Source organism: Ochotona curzoniae, unplaced genomic scaffold (genome assembly GCF_017591425.1).
Source record: "Ochotona curzoniae isolate NIBS_2020 unplaced genomic scaffold, NIBS_Ocur_1.0 contig_883, whole genome shotgun sequence".
Lineage (NCBI taxonomy): Eukaryota > Metazoa > Chordata > Mammalia > Lagomorpha > Ochotonidae > Ochotona > Ochotona curzoniae.
In genome coordinates, this window is record NW_024466599.1 from 64620762 (window position 1) to 64637581 (window position 16820).

A 16820-nucleotide genomic window follows, 5' to 3' on the forward strand; every position below is an offset into this window, starting at 1 on the left:
TTACTGGGCACTCACCTCCTAATCTTAGGGCTTTGACTTTGAGAATTCATAAACTTCCCCTTAGGCTGCCTCATTACTCTTTCTGTTGATAGATGTTGCTTTGCATCACTGGTGGGTTCTCTTTATCACTAGCTGTCCTGGTGGGTCTCAATGGTAGCTGTGCTTCAGCATTACCTAGAGAGTCTGTTAAAATATAGATGTTCAGTTCTGAGATAAAACTGTGACCTGCAATTGTATCAGCTACCCACACTTTTCTGCTTCATGACCAAACCCAGACTACAACCTTTCCATTGAAACATCTGTTATTTTGTATTTCTCTGTACTTGGTTGGTGAGGTAGTTTCACCTTCCTGGCCACATGTGATCTGGGACACATTTATATTTTTCACTTTTCTGTATTCCTGCAGCACCTGGCTTTGGACTGGACTCATGGTAGCTACTCAGATACTTATCTTTTAATTATTGTTTTAGGTACTTACTCATTGAACCATGTGTTGGGAGGCCTTGTGATGTAATGAAAAAAATGTATGACCTTTGAAGATAGACAGATGTGGGCTTATGCTCTAGCCCTTTCATTGTCTGAAGGGCCACACTGATCAAATTACTGCACCTTTACAATCCTTTCCCTGAAGAAAAGGCATCATTTTCCCATGCTGCAGCATAGTCTAAAAGCTCCAAACATGTGATTCTAACATGCTTATCCCCTTAGTTTCAAAACACCTAAGCAAATGAATTTTAAGGCATTTCTCTAGAAGCTCCAGTTCAAAATACACAGGCAGAGGAAAGAAGTTTAGCTCACATGACCTAATTTATAATTCCATTTCTGGTACTAACTTGATGTGGGACATCAGGAAAGTCAGCTAATTTCTTTTGGGTATGCATTCATGAACCAAAAACCAAGTTGAGCCAGGATTCACCCATCTTTTTTGTGAATTAGGATAAAATGATTGGTTGGAAAGCATTTTTAAAGACTTAATTCTAAAACATCACTATACTAACAATAGAACATGACAAACCCAATATATACATTTTCCACACAGGGCTTTTACTTGGTAGGTATTTAAGAAGCACTGAGTGATTGAATTTGCCAAATAGCTCCCAATGAACCAATTCATGATTTCTAAACTGCTTTCTGAATTTTCCCACTACCCCAGGTATGCCATACCCTCCCTTCCATAAGCAAGAGCTATCTGGCAGGACTTCACAATGTCAATTTTAATTTTCAACTTTGTGTTGTGATGTTTCAGAGTTTATACAGCTCCCAGGGAGAAGCAGTTGTCACCATGGCAACCTTCAGGCCACTGCAGTGAGAGAAATTAGTGCCTGCCCAGACCTAGTAATTGCTGTAGTCTTTTCCTCTTGAATTCTTGGCAGTAGATGCTTGAATACAAATACTGAGTGGGCTCCAGCCAGCGAGGGTAATAGTGTACAGCAATAAACTATCTGTTAGCTGATGCTTACATTTCAGACAAATTGAGGAGGTTGTCAAAGGCATTAGCTTCTATCTTTTCCAGGGAATCACTCTGAGAGATTTCACTAGGGAAGAGGAAAGAAAAAACAATAAAGAAAGGAACATGAAAGAAATGACCATGTCTACATGATAATGAGCTATGTGTGATCTAACACTGGGGGTCTCCAGTGGGTCCCTCTGAAAAGAATGGTGACATGCAAGTTGTGCTCATCTCATAAAGTTCCCTGTGGGAGGACTGGTGGGCATCTACAATTCAGATGCAAGTGAAATTGCAAGTTTCAGTAACTGTTTATGTGACAGGTTTTTCTTGGCTTATCTATGACTCAAAGTCATAGATTATTAGAAATGGATAGGCCCTTTGAGAACATCTGGTTTGACTCCCTTGTTTTATGGCCCTGGAAATCAAGGCTCTGGGAAGAGAGGCAACAGTATTTATACAAAGGGTCATGAATAGGATTTGAATTTCTGGGGTCCCAGTTCCATCATTCTGGTAAGATGTCAACTTTGGCTGTATCCTAATTTAACATTATGTTATGCTAACGTTATGTTTCCCCAAACGCTGTTCTATTGAAAGTTGTACTTGGTGTTTACCATGGACTGTGATTACCTATTTCTTTGACTGTTTAATTCACTCTGTAAACCAGTGGAGGACAAGGACTGTATCCTATTGACTTCTGTATTCCTAGTGGTTTCATATTGCCTGGCACATGGTTAGTATATAAATGAAAGAGTAAATGAGTGAGTGGATTAATGAATAAACTGATAAAAAAAAAAAGACACGAAAGTCAAGGAACCAGCTTTGTCATTTACCATCCCTAAGCCTGTTGGTAAAGCCAGTGTTAGTCTAAAATTCCAACCTAAGCCACTATTTGCTACCAACGGAGACAAAAGTCTGAAATTCACAAATTGTACAATTGAGTGTTTCTAAGGTTAACATTCACTAAGGGCTTTAGACTTCATGAGAGCTTTAGCTCACAGAAAGGCAGAGCCTCAGGCACTTAATGTCTTTTCTGAACAACACAGTAATGGATTACTCCTGGGCTGATTCATCTTATTCCTACCTAATGGTTTGCTTATTTAACTGTGGCTGCTTTTCTCAGTAGGTGGTCTTAGTGCACTAAAAGTTATCAAAACTCCACATTTAAACTTGAGAGCAGGAGAGTTTGAGTTTGGCTGAAATGAACTAACATTTCTGTTGTGAGTTTCTTTTAAGATGCTCTAATTCTTGAGAAATTATATTTTAATGTTCTTGTGGCTTGTTAGTATCCTAAAGAGTGGCAAAGATTCCCAGAGGAGCTAGGGTAGGTGGAGTAGCATCCTTCCTAGGGATGCAGATCTGGTGCAGTCCAGTGGATTCTTAAGACCACAGATGCTCTCCAGTGGCCTTTGTGGTCCTTGTATGCAGACTAAACATAAGGAGGACCCTGGGACACCTGGCTCGAGAGAACATTCTCCGTCCATGTGTGGGGTCTTTACTACTAGTAGCTGAAATTCAGGGACAAATGACTGAAGTCACAAGTATCATATGTGAGATCACACTGCAGTATTGGGCAACTTTATGCTTTTGGTAAATGCTTCACATCAGCACAGCTATAAATATCCTGGTTTTGGCAGATACTTATTATAGTTTAGATACAAAGATTATCTCCTGATGCACAATAAACTTTCAACACATTTTCTTCTATGTAGGAGTTATCTGTTAGATAACACTAACAATGTGACACTAGGGAATAGCTGTTCTGGCAGGAGGAGAATTTTTACCATGGGAGCCCATCTTCTTTCCTACTTAAAAAGTGTATCATCACTTATCAAAATGCATTCAGCTCTTTGAAGCGAGGTTAATTATCTGGATTTTAATGACTCTTGAAAATCATACCTTTTCTTCAAAGGTCCCTAGATATTATTTGTATTATAAAGATAAAAATATTAGAGTTTCCTAGGTCCAATTGCTCTCCTAGACAAATTATTCCCCTTTCAACTGTGTTTTCTCTCAGGAAAAAAATCATAATTTTAATTATGAATGTCTTTTGATATTCAGTATCTTACTTACATTTTTACGATCTCATTAAGTCCTCTGAAAGCTTGAGATGGAATTACTTTGACAGGGAGATAGGTGAGTGATCTAGAAAAGAAAAAAAGGAATTGAAGAATTTAAGATTTATGATTTGGTTCCTTTTAAGTTCATGAATAAAGTGTGTGCATGTATGTGCGAGTTTGTGTGTGACTGCAGAGTTTCCAACACCTGAATTTAGGTAGAGAATTCTCATGCATCAATAAAGAGATGTGCCATGAATAACTTTTGGTCTCAATTAAAATGTCTGATTTTAGAATGTTGAACATTAGAATCAGACATACCCAGGATCAAATCCCCATGGTCATGCTACTTGGACGTGTTATCTAAGCCCCCAGTTTCAATTTCTTCATCCATCAAACTGGAATAATAATTCCTACTGGATGGAGTGTTGATTCATCAAGATGACCCATGTCATCTTGGCACAAAATAGTAAATGGTTCTAGAGTGGACTGTTAGGGTTGGTTGGGAGGATGGACAAAAAAATATCTTGGGTAGAGTAGAGAGACTAATGGTGAAGACGCAATTGGAAACCATGCAGATAGGAAAAGGGAATATTTGCTAAGAATATGTGCCACTCTTGAGCTATACTGTCTTCCTCAAGCAGCTCACTCCGATATTATCCCAACAAGGCCACTCTGCTGCTGTCGTTAGCTCATATGGGAATCCCATGTCATTTAGAGCATGTTATTCAGGCAGTCACATTCATGGGAACATAGTTCATTCTTGAAATTGAGGTAAAAGGCATGTAGGATGTAAGAAGTGAGGAGAAAGGGACTCTGAGCAATAGCAAAACAAGTTCACGATGATGTATGAATGCTAAAGGAAGCTGAGGTTAGGATAACTCAGGAGAAACCATCTTCAAGGCTCAGCTGAATGTTCACTGGTTATTGAGCATCTACAGTGCTTCAAGGTTTTGGTCCCTTGCAGAAAATGGAACAGACCGGGTCATTTCAGGTGGAGAGAGATTAAGAATAGGAAAGCTGAAGTGGGAGATGCTATTTTGTTGCTTATGTCCCTGCAGCAGAGATTGCCTGAGCTATGACCTTCCATCATCTGATTCATTCCCAAATGGCCACAGGAGCCAGGTTTCATTCAAGCTGAAACCAGGACCCAGGAACTCCATCCTGGGTGGCAGAGTCTTAAGTACTTAGTTCATCTTTTGCTGGTTCAAAAGTGGAGAGTTTGGGACTTGAACTGCCACTCCAAAAGGGGAAGCTGGCATCACAAGGGTTGGCTTAACCCGTCATATCACAAAATCTGCTGAAAGACATTTCAATCAATTAGATCCTTGCAGTCCCAGAAGGGACTTAGTAGAGGAGTAAGCTGCTATATGAATTATGTACACCCACATATGATCTTATTCTATACGCTCAAAATGGTGTGCAGTGGTTATTTGAGAGCAGAAGAAACGTGGTCACAAAGAGATTATGTAATTCCAAATGCTCTTTCCACTTTGCAATATGGGACTGGACTTGACCCATCTCTCTCATTGAGCAAGGTGCAGGGACAGGTTGAGAGGAAGCAAGGCCTGACATAAACACTCTTTGTTACTCTGGTAGAGCGGTTTACTGATACTTCCTCTCTAGGAGATGATGCGTAGGAACTTAAGAAACTTAATTTCTGTGAAATACTTCCGCTCAACAGTTTCTTCCTCTGATAAAAGGAAGTAATCCAGATGTAGTCCTCTGACTGTGTTCCTGAGGACAGGTCTACAGGTGCATCACTCAGCCCCAAGCTTATTTAACTGGAGATCTGAGAGGAGCAGGGATGGTAAGGGGGAGAAATCTTCCTGTGATGGCATGTTTGCTTCCTATATTTCTTCTGGAATCATGTCTGCTTGGCTTACTGATTAAAAACACAGTTTTATTGCTCTCTGCACTGCCAGGCCAGTAAATTTCCAGAAGAGAAAGCTGTATTCTACTGTACCCTATGCAGCATCAATAAAACTGACAGCCAAATTCTGATTCCAGAATCTTTATTACTGGGGATAATGCAGCACAGAACATATTTTGGAAAGTGTTTACATAAAAGCTTCTACGGAACCCTTCAGTGGTGTTTATTTGTGCAAATGGAGCTCCAAGCTGGGGCATCTCAGCAGGCCACCACCACCTCCTCCAGCAAACCACAAAATGGTGTAGCTCCCAGAGGAGCAGTTTGGTTCAAATTTGACCTGGGAGGTTTCCTGAGCTCCTGATTGATGCAGGGATGAGGAGCAAAGGTAGGACAAAAGTAAGAAAAGCTGTAGATCATGCACTGGTAGTCCCCAAGGACTGTGGAACAACCCTGGCGCAAGATGAAATTTTGCAGAGTTGATAATGCTGAAGGCCAGGAGAGACAACAGTGATGAGAATGAAAATGCAGCCTCCACTTTAAAAGGGGGAATGAGCCATCAACAGGTGATGCTATGAATGTGACCGCATCAAGAAAGAAACCTGGGGGCTAGAGACTGGGAAAAGAGATGGGATAAGGCAGGGGCATCATGCTTTTCATACAGGTGTATTCCTGTGAAGTGAACAACATCATTTTATGAATCCACATCCATTTTCTCTCACTGAATTGTATTTTTACCTCAGAGATCTGCTATCTTCTTTACTGATTTATCTTCAATTGGCAAATGTTTCCTAAAATTAGTATGCTTCTATCTCCCATGTATAAGTTTGTTTAAGGTGGTGAAGTATTCTTTGTTAATGTCAGTTTGAAGGGACTCCTTTTGAAGACACTCCCTTCTCTGTGATTCCTTCCATGAAGGCAGAAACTTTAAGCAATATGAATAATTATCTAAAAAAAAGCCCTACAATTTATAAATTCTGTATATATTCCAGAGATGTGGATACTTAATGGAACCTGTGCAAAAATTTCTGCATAGTATCGTGACATCAGGGGATTAAAGACAGTCTAGATATCCATTGCTGGGTGATAAGCAGGTGAAATATGAACAGTACATGCTTAACTTCACAGGTGGATTCTGGGAAGCAAGAGCCTGGAGGTAAAGAGGTAGTCTCAGAATGGGACTGAGAGAAGCAAGAAATTAATGTGGAATTCAAATACATGCACAGCAAACATGAGACATTCTGAAAGAAAACATATAAACTTATTTTGTATTTTTTCTATGGTTATTTGGGGAAAGGGGTTAAATAGATAAATAAATAAAAACAGAGGGACTTTGAATTGATCAATGATTAAGTTAAGTCTTAGTAACTGTGAGAGAAATGGAAAGGATATGTTTTATTTTGTTGTACTCCCAATTCTTTCATTTGTTTGTTCTCTCTACCTTAATGCCTTCATCAGCTCTGTAGGTTGCAGTTGAAACATAATCAATCTATACTTCTGAGGATTGGAATGAAGTCCCTCACCCTTGTGCTGGAATCTTGATGGGTCGTGGCTCTGGTAAAGCACTGTACATTGTCTAATGTAGACTCTATTTGGAGGGCAGGTTGTTTATTTATGCCTTGATTCCTTAGCCTGCTTGGTATTCCCAGAATCTATATAGGAATGAGCCCCTCCTGCTTTCTGCTTCCCCTTGTTTTCCATCATTCCTTTATGCCTGCCCTTTGGGAGACACTGTTGCCCTAGAACAGTTCGTAGTTGTTATCTAGTTGAGATTGAGGTGTAATATCTTTCATTGCTGGGTCCTGACTTTCCAGCTGTGCCTCCTAACCCAAAGGGCCTCCTGGCACATTGGGGCTACCCAGTGCAGTTGGGTTTGTTTGTGTAGTGGATTCTGTGTTTGGTTGCCACAGTCTCCCTTCAGGTCTGAGCAGTTCCCTTACCTGCTGCTGGGGAGCTCTCCTACTCTCAGCCCAAGATTGCTCCCTCACTCACAATCGTGTTTTCTATCCTGGGCAGTCCTCATCTGTGACTGGTCAATTCCCAGAATAAATGCATAGCCACCTGGCTTCCAAGTAGGATCACTCAGAAGGAGCAGTCTGTCTTCAGAGTGTTTTTCCTATTCACTCTTTAACCTGAGACCTGACTCCATGCCCTTTCCAGCCAGTCCCACCTGCCAGGCTTTCAGTGCATCTTGTGTCAGAGTCCAGCAGCAGGAAAAAATTATGCTTATGGATAAGCAAGGAACATTCAGATAAATGGCATTTATCTTGAAGTAGAAAAAGACAGTGCCACCCAGATCCTCCCTGGTTTTTCTAATGTTTCCTGAGTACTCAGGGATGTAGTTTAATAACACCACTGCATGACATTGGACTGAGCTGTTTGTCCCATTCTTTGATTTGTTAAATACCACCGGAAGTAATATTAGCGGGAGAGCTTCAGTCAGTAGGGCTTTAGTGTACCCTTTCAAAAATAAAGCTGCTGATTTGGAAATCTTTGCTTCTGAAAACCTATCAATTGAGGGGCATTTGCATTTTCAAAGGATTCTTTGATACACACTCACTGCAGGTTTCCTTTAAATAGCAAACTCTCTAGGTGAATGGAAAGACATTCTCTTTTTAATGACAGATACTTCTTAAAGCAAATTATATTCTAGGTTGCTCACTTCTTTGTGGTTTCTCAGAGTTTGAGTGCAAGATGGTCTTCAAAGCAGGGCATCCCTCTGAGGTCCCCTGGCTGAGCAGGGATGGAGGGAAAGACAGAGGAGCCAGGGAAAAAAACCAGGGCTAACTTGGAGTCCTCAAAACCTAGGTCAGATCTTTGGTCACCTTGTCTGAGATCTGCTCTTCTACTTAACACCTGGCAAAACTGAAGTATTTATATTCACTCCCCTCTCATTGTTTAGGAAAGATGTCTGTATTTTATTTAAGAAAGCTACAGATATCCATCCATTTCCCACAGACAGTTCTTTAATTGTGGGAGTTACCCCCTGAATTTTAAAGCAGTACAAAATCACTGGAAAAGGATAAAGGAAGAAATTTGAGACAGCTCAAGCTTTTTGCCTAATGAAGTCATCGAAATGGCAGGAGGCTTATTTAATTCTTTACATTCAAAAGAATGTTAATGTTTTTGTATTTATTCCATAAGATCTTGTTCTACATTGATGGGAGACTTAACAGATTTCTGTGTTCTGTTCAGAGCTCCTCAGTAATTATGATAAACTTGCTTTCATCTTGGAGTGAAATAAAAAATAGCTTTCTTCTTTTCAGGAGATTTTATCCCTGAGCCTTGCAAATCATAGATCTATTTGTTAACTTTGTTATAGGGAATGTAGCATTGTAAATGTCTACATGTGTTGGCCTCTTCAGCATTCACTAAGAGGGAGCCAAGCCTTCTATGTTCACTGAAACACCAAGTCAGAATAAATGAGTATCTAGCGTGTGAAGCTTTCTCATCAAGCAAGTTTGGAACATGTCTTAAAAATACACCCAGGTGAGGCTGAGGTCTGCATAAAGGCCGCTTACAAGTTATTTGGTCCAGTTCCTCAGCTTTACAAAGATAGAATTTCAAGTTAGGAAAGGTGAAATGACTTCCCTGAAACCACGTAGCCAATTCAAGGGTAGACCCGGACTAGGGAACAGCGAGTTGCCTCCTTTTTAGCCCTCTACCAGTGCCCCGCACCCATCAGCACATGGCAGTGCTGTTCAGTTGGGAGTTTGTGGACACACCTTGTGTGATCCTTGGTTTGTCCTGGGAAAACAGTCTCAGCTTCTGAACTCAGCCAGGAGCTTCTGAATGGCAAGTGCTCTGCCTCAAGGTGCAGTTCTGGTTCCTAGGCCACCATGAGGTACTGGAGCCTGCTGGAACAGCCAGGAACCCTAATCTGTATCTGATCTGTTTTCCCTCACTCTATCCAGGTTTTCCCTTGCCCAGTCTAGATTATCCTCTCTTTCACTCTGTCATTCTCATCACTTTTATCCCAAACACCTTCTCTTCCCTTCAAATAAGCAATACATTAGAGCTGAACTGTCTAGTATGGCAGCCACCATCCATATATGGCCTCTGAGGGATTACAATATGACCAGGCTGAATTTACAGGTGCTAAAAGTATAAACCACTTATTGGAATAGAAAGATTTAGTAAGAAAAAAGAATGTAAAATCTTGCATTCGTGATTTTTAAAATTCCAAGTTGAAATGATCATATATGGCATATCTTGGATTGCGTAAAATGTTTTGTTAAAGGTGATTTCACCTTGTAAACAAATTTTTAAAAATGTGGCTATGATAAAATGTGGCCTGGCACGATAGAGTAGTGGTTAAAAGTCCTCACTTTGCCCGCGCCAGGGTCCCATATGGGCGCCAGTTCTAATCCCAGCAGCCCCGCTTCCCATCCAGCTCCCTGCCTGTGGCCTGGGAAAGCAGTCGAGGACGGCCCAAAGCCTTGGGACCCTGCACCAGCGTGGGAGACCTGGAAGAAGCTCCTGGCTTCGGATTGGCATAGTATCAGCCATTGCGGCCGCTTGGGGAATGAATCATTGGGTCTTCCTCTCTGTCTCTCCTCCTTTCTGTATATCCATCCGCCTTTCCAATAAAAATAAACCTTTAAAAAATATAGCTACTGGAAAATTATAAATCACTCGTGATTCACACTGCATGTTTCCTGAACAGTACCTCCTTAGACAAATCAAACCGTTTGTGTCCTAAATTCCTTGCCCTCATAGGTATTGTTTTCACCATCTGGTACCTCCCTACCCTTCTGTTCTGGCCAGATTCCAGCCTGGGTTACCTTTCCATCTTCATGGACTATGTCTCTATCACCCACTCCATGCACTTTCTCTGTGAAACAGTGAACTGTGGTAATTAATGGTGTAGTGGGTTCCAATCAGAGCTTTGTTATGAAATCGGTAAAATGTGTGCAACCTATAAAAGCTTTAACTTTCAGAGGTTAAGAAAAGGTGTTTGCACCACTAATTCAGCATCTATGCTAAGAACTCAGTAAGTACTTTTAATTTCTAGCTGCTTACTGTGAGATTTAAGCCACTTAGATCAGACCTAATGACTACTCTGCTTCCTTCTTTTTTTTTTTTAAAGATTTATTTTTATTTTTATTGGAAAGGTGGATATACAGAGAGGAGAGACAGAGAGGAAGATCTTCCGTCCAATGATTCATTCCTCAAGTGAGCGCAATGGCTGATGCTATGCCGATCCGAAGCCAGGAGCCTCTTCCAGGTCTCCCACGCAGGTGCAGGGTTCCAAGGCTTTGGGCAGTCCTCGACTGCTTTCCTGGGCCACAGGCAGGGAGCTGGAAGGGAAGCAGGGCTGCCGGGATTAGAACCGGCGCCCATATGGGATCCCTGGTGTGCAAGGTGAGGACCTTAACCACTTGCGCCATTGCTCCGGGCCCTCTGCTTGCTTCTTAAGGGTAGAGTGAATGAGTTCATTTGTTTTGGAATACACACTGCGATTTGGCATGGGTACTGGTGAGTCTGTACAATGACTGGGAGTTGTCCCTACCTCTTGTCTTTCCACCGACTGACTGTACATAGACTGGCTGAGAGGGAGACTCAACACTCCCCACATGGCGCCTTTCTTTGGGGCTCAGATGCTTGTATCTCTTACAGACCTTGCCCAGTAGTCTTTGAAAGAAGTGGTAAGGTACAACCTTGTACCAAATATTTCAGTTCTGGGGAGCCACTCTGTAGAGTTTGTATTTAAAAAGTTCATTCAGCTGGAACTTTCCCACTGGAAAGTACAATTTGAATGACTCTGCTGCAAGAGCCAGTTAGTTCAGAGCACCCAAGATGCTGTGAGGAGTTTATGAATGATCATGTAACCAAGATGTTGATTCCCCCAGATAATGGATTTTCCAAGTCATCTGTGCAACAACTAAATTAAAAATATAAAGCCTCAGAGGAAAATTGTAAGCACATCTAAGTCTTGACTCAAAATCCATTTAAAGTTTTAAAGACACATAGCAAAATCACCCAGTCTCTACCACCCAACCTAGAATTCTCCTACCAATAATGTAACATGACAAGAGTGACTCTGGTAAATAAAACTACATGTTGAATCTTCCCCAGGGAATGTCTGTGTCATCTGTAATGATTTCTCAAAAATATTTTTCAGAAGCTGAGAATATTATGTTGTCAGGGCAGTGACACTGCAGATATGTTCCTGGAAGCTTGTTCATTATAAGCTTCTCTTGCTTTTTCCTTTCTTTCTTTTCTGAGTGAGCCTTGTAAAAGCCTGTTACAATAAATATATCTCATTCTTTTAATTAACCGGAAAGGGTGGATTCGAAGTGCCTGGGATAGCTGGCACATATGCCTTCCCTTGTCACTAATTCACTTGCTCTGGTAGGTGCCAATTTGTGCGGCTGCTTGGCTCAAAAAAGCCCCCCTTCCTGGAAGCCTATCATTGTTTGCATCACAGCGGAAGAATGCCATTGATAAAGCAGGTTGATTCTGGACTCTGGATGACTGGAATAATCAGGTTTTCTTTCTTGGGTGCTCTTGCTGGGCAGGCAGGACCCCAACCAATGTCTAATCAGGTGCTAGGAGATATGTTTTAGAGGCAGTTCAGTTTGGGCTGAAAAGGCTAGACTGTTGGACTCCAGGCAATAATGAGCTATGCTATTTTGGGATTCAAACTTACTTACCCTCCCAGACTGAGGAGACCTGGTTGGTCATTTTCTCTAATTAACACCTCCTAGGAACAAAACTGTGCTATCAAGCTTGCCCCTAGCATAGTAGATATTTACAGTTCCACCTCAGCAAGGACCGTGGTCCCTTCTGGCTCCTGTGCTTCATCAGAATGTGACAATCATGCTCTGTCGTTATGGGAAACTTGTATTCCTGAGTATGTTTGTCTCATTTATCTTCACCACACTGAACCCTGTTTGGGGTAGGAATTGCCACATCCCTTTCCTTGGATGGCACAGAGGTTTCTTCATGAGCTCAAAAATACAAATTAGGGATGGGGACCTGTGAGTGCTGAGACGCTGCCACTGATGTTCTGGACCCGGGAGTCCAGAAGCAACCTGGTAGGGCCTGAGACAGAGGCACAGATAATGGCAGAAGGAGGAACACCTTTACTTGGAGGTTGAGTTTTATTTATAAATAGAATTCTCCTGAAGTTGACTCTAGTGGCCTCAGAGAGCTGTTGCTCTGGCCACAAAGAAAGCAGCTTTGTGTGGTTTGCCGCCACAGGGGCAGAAGCCAGCAATAAATGAGGACCCCGTAGAGAAGCACTTAGAAGCAGCTTACCAAATCCAAAAGGCCTCTTGTTTGGTGGGTAAGAAAATTTTTAATTCCTGAGAAAAAAGCTGATGAGGAAATTTGCTTAAATCTGTACTAATGGGATTTTTCGTGAACCCGGGGGGAATGCTGGAACAGAGCACATGTGCTGTCATGGAGCTGGCCCTCTGTGGTCTGGAAGTGAGCAGCAGGGCCTCACTCCATCACAGTGACTGCTGGCCTGAAAACCTCTCAGTAATGCCCAATACCACATCAGAGTATAGCTTCAAGTCCCAGCTCTTAAATTTCTGATCTAGCTTCCTGGTAATGCATCTGGGAGGGCAGCAGATGATGGTCTAACTACTTGGGTCCTTGTCACTCGGTGGGAGATTCAGATGAAGTTGCTGGCTCCTGGCTTCAGCTTGGCGCAGTCCTGGCTATTTTGGGCATTTTGGGCATTTGGGGCAGCAGGGGTGGGAGGCAGGGTGGGGTGTGATGGAAGACCTTTATCATTCTTCATTACAAATAGATATCTTATTAAAAAGAGTAAAACCTCATGTGTGAGATCAGGAAACATATATGGCCACGGCACTGCCTTTAGCCACTCCAGGAGAAACACTTTGGAAAGAGACCTTTGGCTTCTCATTTCTAGACATGAAAAGGACTCAAACTGAGGGCCTTGGGAAGCAGGGAGAGAAGAATGAAGGAACCTAACTGGAGCCATGCATTAATCTGATTCTACTGTCTTTTTTTTCTTAAAGATTTTTAAAAATTTTCATTAAAAAGATTTATGAAGAGAGGGAGAGACAGAGAGAAAGATATTCTGTCTGTTGATTCACTTCCCAAGTGGCTGCAATAGCTGCAGCAAAGCTGGGAGCCAGGAGCTTCTTCCTGGTCTCCCATGTGCCTGTAGGTTCCCAAGGCTTTGGACCATCCTCTACTGCTTTCCAAGGCTACAAGCAGGGAGCTGGGTGGGAAGTGGAGCAGCTGAGACAAAAAATGGCAACCATATGTATCCTGGCACATGCAAGGCAAGGACTTTAGCCACCAGGCTATCATGCCAGGTCTGATTCTACTGCTTTTGAAGTAAAAGGATAAAGAAGGAGAAATCAAAGGAGTTATTTTAGTTCTACATGGGAGGACTGGGTCTAAGGCCATTGGGGTCTTGAAGTGAACTTCTCTGGTTCTATACTTCCACCGAAGGTTTTAGGAACTCTATTTTTCAGTGTCTTGCCCAGGGTCAGCATTCATTTTCCCCCAGAGTAATCTTTAAACTGAGAAAATCTAGTGTTTCCAAAGCTTCCGGCAAGGAGTTTCTTTATCAGTGCAACTGGGTTTAAAGCTTGCCTCACACATGTGGAAGAACTGGTGCTAAACTGAAGTTCGTGCATCAAGAAATACATGTTACAGTTCCCCCTCATGTGCCCTTTTCGGTAATTTAATCAAATAGTCCTAGTGATCTTGCATCTTCCCTTGCAAAAACCAAAACCAAACCAAACCAAAACAATGCAAAACAAAATTTCCCCTAAAGAGCCTGAGAGAGGCTTGAAGATGGAAGAATTCGTTTAGCCTGTTCTCTTTCCTCAAGCCTTCCTAGCAAAGACTCACCAGTCCACTTGTTGTGTGCTGCTTCTCCCTGGACTCTTCTTTCCTTTCAGGCTTCCTAACCCTTTGCTTGGAGCCTTTCCCTGAAGTCACAGTCTGTAGACATTCATTCATTCTCTGAATTCCTCAGAGCCTCATTGCCTAACTCTGCCAACATCAGTCTTTGGGGTATATTCCTGTGTAGTTTGTGGGCTTCTCAAAGACACCATGGCCTTCACCTGAGCCTTTCCCCCCACTCCCCCCAGCCAGGCACTGAATGCTACTGTTCAAACCCTGATTTCCCATGGAAGCAAAAAGGGAAGACATTCAGGACAGATGTCAGGAGAAGAATATCTTCCTGTGACACTGGACTGATGCTTATGCACATCTCTTATTTCCAGAGTCTCTGGATTATGTCTTTACAATAAAGCCTGAAAGTTTAATTTCTGTTCAGTAGGCACAATATGCAAAAATAAACTGCAATATTATTATTAGCATTTTCTTACTAACAGATTTTTCAGAAGCTGTTTCCATATCAAGCAGAACAACCTTTCTGTTGTCATAGAGACAAAGATCTTTATATAATCATGAGCAAGGTGAGAGTTCCCCCCTCTTCTTTCCTCCACTTGTCTGGAATTAGTAAGAAAAGGAAAGAATTTCTTAAAATTAATTTTTCTTATGCATTTCTCTTCCAATTTAAACAAGCGAAAACACAGGAAGCTATTTTTTTGTGTTATATTGCAGACTTTTTAATATCTGTTTTTAATAAAATATGGAAGAGGAGGACAGAACCATTTGAATGATGCCATTTTCAAAATTTGCAAGCAGTGGGCTTGTTAATGATAAGCAATTATAATCCATGAAGTTCTCCCCACCTTCCTTTAAAATCAGCTAGTAACTTTAAAAAAGAGATCTGAAAAGGCAGACATACCAAGGTTTGAAATGGCTAAGGAATTAACTGACAGCTGTTAGGTGTCTGCTGGTTCATGTGAGTAAATATAAGACTACAGTCTTCATCTCCTGGGAGCCTTATCTTGAAATTTCAGCTCACTTTTTCCCTATGTATTCCTGACAACTTGCTCTGTGTAACATTTTTCTATCTTGTAATTATTGTTTACTATTCATTCATGGAACATGAACTCATCCACTCTTCTTGCCCTTGGTCTCTTTATTGTATATAGTGCCTTACCCATCCATCTTCTTTTTTCAGGACTCATGTATATATATACATGCTTGTGTCCCTACTCTTTTCTGTCACTTTTCTCTGTGGTTTTAGAGTGATGCTTTTGTCCTACCCTCAAGGAGATGTTACTCCAATAATGTTATTCATCCCACATTCCTTATATCTTCAGTCTGTTGACTCTTTCCTCAGTCCTGCATATTTTATATCTGTCCTTGAGTTTCAGGCCTTAGGTTTGTACCCCTTTTATAAAAAGTTGATGTCCTTTTTGCAATAAGCAGGTGTGTGCTTGCATGAGGTGGGTGGGAAAGGGAGCTGTAATGAGCAGGGAAATGTAAACTGTAGGAGCACTTCTTGCTCTTCATGATTACATCTCTGTAGTGAGTAGTGTTTTGGTTGTGACTTCAGCAGCATGTGTCAGACTTGCCTATAGAATCTTGTTCCCATGTAAACCACTTGACCCACATCTGAAGTCTGAGTAAGTAGGTGGGATTGGGCCTGAGAATGAGTTTGTCTGTTTCCCAAGGGATGCCCTGCTGCTGGTTCAAGGTCACACTTGAGAAACACAGCCTTAAAGTGCCAACATTCTCATTGCAATCTTTCTTGTCACATGGGTGCTGACATTCCCCTTTGATTTGGCCTACACAGCCTCCACCTTTGTAGGCTTCTTGCCTGAAGGACAAGGTCATCTTTCCATCATCTAGTTCTCAGGACTTTATGAGGCCCATCTCCCGTGGCTCAGGAGTCTCAGAGGTGGTGGGTGCGAAGATGGGGCCTTTGTGTCACATCTTAGATTTTAAATACTTGCATTTTTAATGCCATTTGGAAGAGGAAGAAAAATGGAACCATTTTGAATGAGGTCACTTTTAAAATTTGCAAAAAGTGGGTTTGTTGGTGATTAGCATTTATAGTCCCTGCACCTTCTCCTTCATCTCTTTTAAAACCAGATGTTGGTTTGGGGAGGCAGTGAAAGACCCTCTGGAAAACCTCATGTATGGCAGAGTTTCAGAGCCTGGAGAACCAGGCTCGTCAGCTTCAGTGCTAACAGATTTCTTTAAAGCATGCTATAGGGGAATCAAGAGAAAGCATTTTTGTTTGGCCTTTTTACTTTAGCCTTCTTCAGAGGGAAATTCTCTTCCCAAGATAAAATATGAAAAGATAAAGCCCTGTGTTTGCTATTCCTTAACTGTGGGACCTTGAACAAGTTATCCCATCTCTCTGAGATTAGCTCCTTCTAATCTGGATGATAAGTGCTAGGCCAGTAAGAAAGCCTGTTGAGGCACCATCATTCACAAGAGCCACGTGGAAGGCTCTGCAGGGAGGGACAAGTGCTGGGGCTGGGAAGTCAGCTTCCACGGATTTGCTGATTGATTGAAACAATTTCTATCAGCGTATCAGCATGGCTATCGCCTTCAGGGAATGGAGCTGACAAGGTAATTAATAGGAGTT

At 41.8% G+C, this 16820-nt stretch overlaps 1 protein-coding gene across 1 annotated transcript in view; it reads right to left on the minus strand.

Annotated features, from left to right (window-relative positions):
• LHCGR (luteinizing hormone/choriogonadotropin receptor) overlaps positions 1-16820 on the minus strand; it is a 49143-nt gene that overhangs the window by 30791 nt on the left and 1532 nt on the right. The window contains exons 2-3 of the mRNA XM_040994128.1: positions 3521-3592; positions 1461-1535 (exon numbers count right to left, since the gene is read on the minus strand). Coding sequence (XP_040850062.1) covers positions 1461-1535; positions 3521-3592 — 147 coding nt within the window. The remainder of the gene's footprint in view (positions 1-1460; positions 1536-3520; positions 3593-16820) is intronic.